Source organism: Macaca fascicularis, chromosome 14, assembly GCF_037993035.2.
Source record: "Macaca fascicularis isolate 582-1 chromosome 14, T2T-MFA8v1.1".
NCBI classification, from domain to species: domain Eukaryota; kingdom Metazoa; phylum Chordata; class Mammalia; order Primates; family Cercopithecidae; genus Macaca; species Macaca fascicularis.
In genome coordinates this window covers 1,726,443-1,734,165 of record NC_088388.1, presented here as the reverse complement: position 1 = coordinate 1,734,165, position 7,723 = coordinate 1,726,443, and the positions used below count along the sequence as shown (strand labels likewise).

Sequence of the window (7,723 nt, the reverse complement as noted above, 5' to 3'; positions counted from 1 at the left end):
ATCTTCACCTTAATACCTTTTTATTTTGTTTTATTTTGAATGATCAGCCTTTGCGGCCCCCTTTTTTGTCCCCCAACTTGAGATGCGTGAAGGCTTTTGGTTTCCCTGGGAGTGGGTGGAGGTAGCCAGGACTTAACCTGCACACTGACTTAGACCAGTTGAATAAAAACGCACACCTTAAAAAAAAAAAAAAAAGAAAAAGAAAAAGAAAAAAGAGAATAACCCACGGGCTCCCAGAATTCAAAGGAAACCATTTTTAAAAATACAATAAAAATTAATGAAATTCAAAACAAAGACGTATTAGAAGTGCTCCCAAGATTCACAAGTTAGTTCTGTGAAAAGATTAATAAAGACAAACTGTTAAGACAAATAAAGACTGATCAAGGAGGGAGGGAGGGGAGAGAGAGGGTGAGAGAGAGAAGAGAACGAATCTACAGCACTAGCAGTGAAAAGGAGCCTCAAGTAAAAGGCTGCCAAAGGTTCAACAAGTCATAAGAGGAGGCCATGAGCAACTATATGCCAAACAATTTGAAATTGTAGCTGAAATGAATAAATTCGTGGAAAAAGATAACACACAAACTAACTCAAGAAGAAAAGAAAACCTAAATATAACTACCACCTTGGATAAATGAAGTCAGAGTGTGACATAAGGAGGAAAAAGTCAAAGAACAGAAGGTCCAACCTTATACAACTCTCCAAGCAAATATAAAAATAGGCTGTTTTTTTTTTTCATTCATTTTAGGAGGCTAGCATAACTTTAGTTCCAAAATTAGATAAGGACAGCGTAAGAAAGGGAAGTTACAGACCAGTCTTATTTTGAAGGCAGAAATCCTAAATAAAATACTAGCTAATCACATCCTGAGACAGGAAGCATGTTTTTCTGACCAACTTAGATTGATATCAGGAGATATATTGATATCATAAGAATGACGTGACATTAGAAACTGTGTTAAAGTAAGGCCACATACTTGAGGAAATTTGGGGTGATGTCTTATTCAAGATGATATTGCTATGACCATCTTCCAGCCAAGCTCTTGGAGACTCTGGGGATTCCATGAACGTTCAGGGGATTTCCATTCCAGTGGGGAAAACAATCAAAAGTGAACAGGTGAGAATGAAGTTACCAGCTGGGAGTGGTGTGTGCCTTGAACCAACACAAAAGGCAGCTGTTCTGTTACACAGTGTCTGCCTCTGACAGGTACACAGGTTCTGGTATTTTGTTGTTGTTGTTGTTGTTTGTTTGTTTTTTTGAGACGGAGTTTCGCTCTTGTTGCCCAGGCTGGGGTGCAATGGCGCAATCTCGGCTCACCACGACCTCTGCCTCCCGGGTTCAAGCGATTCTCCTGCCTCAGCCTCCCGAGTAGCTGGGACTACAGGCACGTGCCACCACGCCTGGCTAATTTTGTATTTTTAGTAGAGGCAGAGTTTCTCCATGTTGGTCAGGCTGGTCTCGAACTCCTGATCTCAGGGGATCTACCCGTCTCGGCCTCCCAAAGTGCTGGGATTACAGGCGTGAGCCACCACACCCAGCCTACTCATTGTTTTTAAAACTGATAAAGCAAAAGAATGAAACTTTTTTTTTTTTTTTGAGAAGTAGTCACCCAGGCGGAGTGTAGTGGTACGATCTTGGCTCACTGCAACATCTGCCTCCCGGGTTCAAGCGATTCTCCTGCCTCAGCCTCCCGAGTAGCTGGGACTACAGGCATGTGCCACCACGCCTGGCTAATTTTGTGTTTTTAGTAGAGGCAGAGTTTCTCCATGTTGGTCAGGCTGGTCTCGAACTACCTACATCGCGGCCTCCCAGAGTGCTGGGATTACAGACATGAGGCACCTCGCCAGGCTGGATACAGGTTCTTAATAACAATTGTTTCAGAGTAACACTTGCTTTCTCATAGCACAAAGCCCCTGGCCTGTTCTCTCTCCACCCCTCTCTCTTTCTCCCCCATCTCTATCTTTATCTCTATCTCCATTCGTGTCAGAGAATACATAAAATACGTACTAATAAAATGTTCTGTTGGACAATATTGTTCTTTGGCATAAACTTTAGAATCAGCTCAATTATTTTCATTGAAAACTCTGTCACGATATAGAATAAAATTAGATTGAAGTTATATATCAGTTTGGAGAGAATTCACTTCTTTTCAGTATGGAGCCTTCTTAGTCATAAATACAGTGTGTCTCCCCATTTGTTTACATCTCCTTTAAATCCTTCCAGTACGTTTTTAATCATTTTCTTCACAGATAAATAAATGTATTCCTATAAATCTTTCTTCACTACTATTGTAAAGGGTCTATATTTATAAAGTGTATTTTCCGTTGTTCCTGGTACTAAAGAATGCACTTCATCTTGTTTTGGCTGTTGAATAGCAACCTTTTATCTTGGAGCCTAGTTAAATTATCTTTTTTTTTTTTTCTGTAGATTCCTTTGGGTTTTCTAGGTGAATAGTCATAAATCTAAGAGTGATAATAATTTTCTTCCTTTCTTTCCCATTCTTACATTATTTCTCCCTTGCCTTTTTAAATTTATTTAGTCTCTGGAGTTGCTAGGCTTTTTGCTAATATTGAAGCTGGAAAATGGTGTCACTTGGCATTCTTGTTATATTTTATTTATTTATTTATTTACTTACTTACTTACTTATTTAGATGGAGTCTCACTTTGTTGCCCAGGCCAGAGTGCAGTGACACAATCTTGGCTCACTGCTACCTCTACCTCCTGGGTTCAAGTGATTCTCCTGTCTCAGCCTCCTGAGTAGCTGGAACTACAGGCGTGTGCCACCAGCGCAGTTTATTTCTGTATTTTTAGTAGAGACAGGGTTTCACTGTATTGGGCAGGCTGGTCTCAAACTCCTGATCTCATGATCTGCCCACTTTGGCCTCCGAAAGTGTTGAAATTATAGGCATGAGACACCGCACCTGGCTTCCTATTATATTCTTGATTTGAAAGAATACTTTTAATAGTTCACTATTAAGTGTAGTGTTTGCCGTAGACTTTTCGTAGCTGTTACCAGGTTGGGGACGTTCCCTGCAATGCCTAGTTGGCTCCTATATTCATTTTAAAAAATAACAAATAAAGACTGAATTTATCAGGAGAATTTTTGCAGCCCATGAGATGATCAGATGTGTTTTCTTCTTTGATCTGTGAATGGATTTTCTTTAAACATGTTTAAAATTAAATGTATTGCTTTTGACAAGTAATATGTTCACGTGGCCCTAAACTGAAAAGGCTGACAGTAGGAACTCCTTCACCTCCCCTGGAGAGGCCTGTGTCCCATGTTCATTTGTGTGCATCCTGCGATATCCTTTACATAAAAGAAAAAATACATTATTCAAATTCTTTTCCATGCACATTGTATCATAATATACAATTATTATTGTTAATTATTATTATTTTGAGACAGAGTTTCTGTCACCCAGGCTGGAGTGCAGTGGTGTGATCTCGGGTCACTGCAACCTCCTCCTCCCAGGCTCAAGCAATTCTCCTGCCTCAGCTTCCCCAGTAGCTGGGATTACAGGCACTCACCACCATGCCTGGCTAATTTTTTGTGTTTTCAGTAGAGACGGGGTTTCGCCATGTGGTCCAGGCTGGTCTTGAACTCCTGACCTCAAGTGATGCTCCCACCTTGGCCTCCCAAAGTGTTGGCATTACAGGCATGAGCCACCATACCCAGCCCATAATATAGAATTATTCTGTGCCACACTTTTTTTTTTTTTTTTCCCTTAACAATCTGTCTCGGCCAGGTGTGGCAGCTCAATCCTGTAATCCCAGCACTTTGGGAGGTCGAGGCAGGTGGATCATTTGCGCTCAGGAGTTGGAGACCAGCATGGCCAACATGGTGAAACCCCGTCCCTACTAAAAGTACAAAAATTAGCTGGGCGTGGTGGTGGGCACCTGTAATCCCAGCTACTCTGGAGCCTGAGGCAGGAGAATCGCTTGAACCCGGCGGGGGTGGAGGTTGCAGTGAGCCACGATCACACCACTGCACTCCAGCCTGGGCGACAGAGTGAGACTCTGTCTCAAAAAATAAAAAAGTGAAAAATAAAGACAGCTGGGGTTGGCAGGGCAAGGTACCAAGGAGGAGAGCATGGGGATTGAGAATCCCGGAGACCTGGAGAAGTTCCCTTCAAACTTCCAGGTGTGATCAGTGCAGGCAATGGAGGAAACCACCCCAAACTGGGAAGGAACGTCCCAAAAGGAGATACGGGAACAATCTTCAGAGCTCACGCACCACCAGAGGGGAAGCACCGCACAATTTGTGAGGTATTGAGCAGACTACCCAGAAAGGTTTTGCCTTAATAGAAGAAAGATTAGCTCTAGACTAGATGCTGCTTTTATTCTGCCTGACAAGGCTTGAAAGCGAGACCCATGCCATCACCAAGAAGATGAGGGAAAAAAGAAAATACAAATAGAAAAAAAGAAAAAAAAAGGAATACACAGAAGCGCCAAACATAACTGCCTCCCAGAACAAATGTTAAGAATGGTTAAATGAATACAACAGTATCCAGCACCCAGCAAGGTAAAAGTAACAATGCCTGGCATCCAATCAGAAATAAACAGGAATTCAAAGAAGCACAAAAATATGATCCATCGTGAGGAGAAAAATCAATCTATAGAAGCAGACTCACAAATGATAAAAAGAAAGAATTTGCACATAGGATATTAAAACAGCTATTATAATTGTATTTTTTATGTCCAAGACGTTAAAAGAAAGGATACTTACGTTAAAAAGAGACAAGGAAAATATTCTTAAAACACCCAAGGACTTCTAGAAATAAGAACTACAGTGTCTGAGACAAAAATCACACTAGATGAATTTGATGGCAGATTGGAGAACTAACTATCCAAATGAAACACAGAGAGAAAGGCCGGGTGTGGTGGCTCATGCCTGTAATCCCAGCACTTTGGGAGGCCAAGGTAGGTGGATCATAAGGTCAGGAGTTTGAGATCAGTCTGACCAATCTCAATCTCTACCCATGAAATCCCATCTCTACCAAAAGAGTACAAAAAAGAAAATTAGCCGGGTGTAGTGGCACAGGCCTGTAATCCCAGCTACTTGGGAGGCTGAGGCAGAAGAATCGCTTGAACCCAGGAGGTGGAGGTTGCAGTAAGCTGAGATTGTACCATTGCACTCCAGCCTGGGCGACAGAGCGAGACTCTGTCTCAAAAAAAAAAAAAAAAAAAAAAAAAAAAGGCTGGGCATGGTGGCTCACGCCTGTAATCTCAGCACTTTGGGAGGCCGAGGTGGGTAGATCATGAGGTCAAAAGATGGAAACCGTCCTGGTCAAAATGGTGAAACCCCGTCTCTACTAAAAATACAAAAACTTAGCCAGGCGTGGTGGCGGGCACCTGTCATCCCAGTTACTCAGGAGGCTGAGGCAGGAGAATGGTGTGAACCTGGGAGGCAGAGCTTGCAGTGAGACGAGATTGCCCCACTGCACTCTAGACTCTGGGCAACAGAGTAAGACTCCGTCTCAAGAGAGAATTAAAAAAAAAAGAAAAAGAAACACAGAGAGAAAAAAGACTAAAAGAAAAATCCCATCAAATACAAATGAACAAAGCATCGGTGAGCCGCGGGACCACTCCAAGCAGGCTAACATGCATGTAATGGAAAGTCCCCAAAGAACAGGTGCAGAAATTATTTGAAGAAATGCCAGCTGAAACGTTTTCAAACTTCATAAAATTTACAAACTCACAGATTCAAACATTCCAATGAACCCCAAGCACAATAAACATGAATAAATGACAGGCGGGCACATCATGATTAAATTGCTTAAACCCAGCAATCTGTGCCAAAGGAAATATTTTGAAAGAAGCATCCGTAGAAAAAGGATACATCACATACAGAGAAACCAAATGAGAATGACAGCAGGCATCTCACCAGGAGAAACACAATTTAGAATACAGTAAAGCAACAGCTTTAAAGTTCTGGAAGAAAATAAAAAAAAAACTGTCAACTTGAATTTTTATATCCAGAAAAAATTTCTTGAAGGTAAAATAAACATCTTTTTTTTTTCAGCTAAAAATTTTCATAACTGGCAGACAGACACACAAAAAAATTATTAAAGGACATCCATCAAGCAGAAGAAAAATTACACTAGATGGAAGTTGATCTACGCAAAGCGATGACAAATACCAGAAATGGTAGATTTTTCCTTTTTTCTTTTTTCTTTTTTTTTTGAAGTGAACATAAACTCAAGATTTTACTGTTTTCATAATAAAAGATGACATTTAGAATTGGATCACTTGGCCCTTTCTCGTCTTATCTCCTCCCAGTTCAAAATGCTTGCATCTTTTAGTAGCCAGCATTCTCTCAGATCTGCAGTTGGGCTCAACGCACTCAAGCCTTAGCACAATCTTCTTTGTAGTTTTAGCCTTTTTCCAGAAAATCAGCTTAGTGTGCCCACCATAGCCACTCTGCTTCCTGTCATAATGCCGCTTTCCTGGGGCATACAGAGAATCCTTGCCCTTCTTGTACTGGGTCACTTTGTGGGGCTGGTGCTTGTCATACTTCTTACAGAACGTCCGACGGGTTTTAGGGACGTTCACCATGTTTACGTGAGCGCTACTGGCAAGGAAAAGAGATTTTTCAAATCTTTTAAAAAGATAACTGACTGTTTAAAACAAAAATAATAAGAATGTAATGTGAAGCTTTTGTGTTTTTTTGAGTCAGAGTCTCACTCTGTTGCCCAGACTGGAGTGTAGTGGCATGATCTCCACTCACTGCAACCTCCGCCTCCCAGGTTCAAGTGATTCTCCTGCCTCAGCCTCCCAAGTAGCTGGGATTACAGGTGTGTACCACCATGGTCAGTTAATTTTTGTATTTTTAGTAGAGACAGGATTTCACCAGGTTTCCCAGGCTGGTCATGAACTCCTGGCATCAAGTAATCCACCCGCCTTGGCTTCCCTAAGTGCTGGTATTACAGGTGTGAACCACTGTACCTGGTCATAATTTGAAGCTTATAACATGAAATAAGTGAAAAGTATGGCAACAAGAACACAGAGTCTGGGGAGGGGCAAGTAGAAATACACAGTTGTAAAGGTCCTATGCAATGCATAAAGTGCCAGACTGTGCCCAGCCAGATCCTAAAGTTTATATAAAAAGGCAAAAGATCCAGAATATCCAACGCAGTATTGAAGAAGAACAAAGTTGGAGGACTGAGCCTCCACGACCTCAAGATGTACGACAAAGCTACGGTAACGAAGACAGTGTGTTATCGGCAAAAGAACAGAAAAATAGACCAATGGGCAGAATAGAAAGCACAGAGGTAACAGGCTCATATAAATATAATAATCCACTGATATTTGACACAGAAGTAAAGGCAATTCGACAGACAAAAGAAAATCATTTTGGCCGGGCACGGTGGCTCAAGCCTGTAATCCCAGCACTTTGGGAGGCTGAGGCGGGCGGATCACGAGGTCAGGAGATCGAGACCATCCTGGCTAACACGATGAAACCCCGTCTCTACTAAAAAATACAAAAAACTAGCCGGGTGAGATGGCGGGCGCCTGTAGTCCCAGCTACTCGGAAGGCTGAGGCAGGAGAATGGCGTGAACCTGGGAGGCGGAGCTTGCAGGGAGCTGAGATCCGGCCACTGTACTCCAGCCTGGGCGACAGAGCGAGACTCCATCTCAAAAAAAAAAAAAAAAAAAAAAAAAAAAAAAAAAATCATTTCAACAAATGGTGCTGGAACACCTGGACGTATGGGGAGAACAAAAGAACCTAGG

General features: G+C 41.9%; 1 protein-coding gene across 1 annotated transcript; it reads right to left on the bottom strand.

The window, feature by feature from the left end:
* Window positions 1–4,739: 4,739 nt before the first annotated feature.
* On the bottom strand, window positions 4,740–6,657 carry LOC107127349 (large ribosomal subunit protein eL42). Its single transcript, XM_065529679.1, has one exon. The coding sequence runs from the start codon at window positions 6,545–6,547 to the stop codon at window positions 6,227–6,229; it is 321 nt and encodes a 106-aa protein (XP_065385751.1). The 5' UTR covers window positions 6,548–6,657; the 3' UTR covers window positions 4,740–6,226.
* Between the last annotated feature and the right edge of the window lie 1,066 nt (window positions 6,658–7,723).

Bases quoted from the DNA above. Each gene is read 5' to 3' on its own strand.
- LOC107127349 (XM_065529679.1), bottom strand. From the start codon at position 6,547: ATGGTGAACGTCCCTAAAACCCGTCGGACGTTCTGTAAGAAGTATGAC.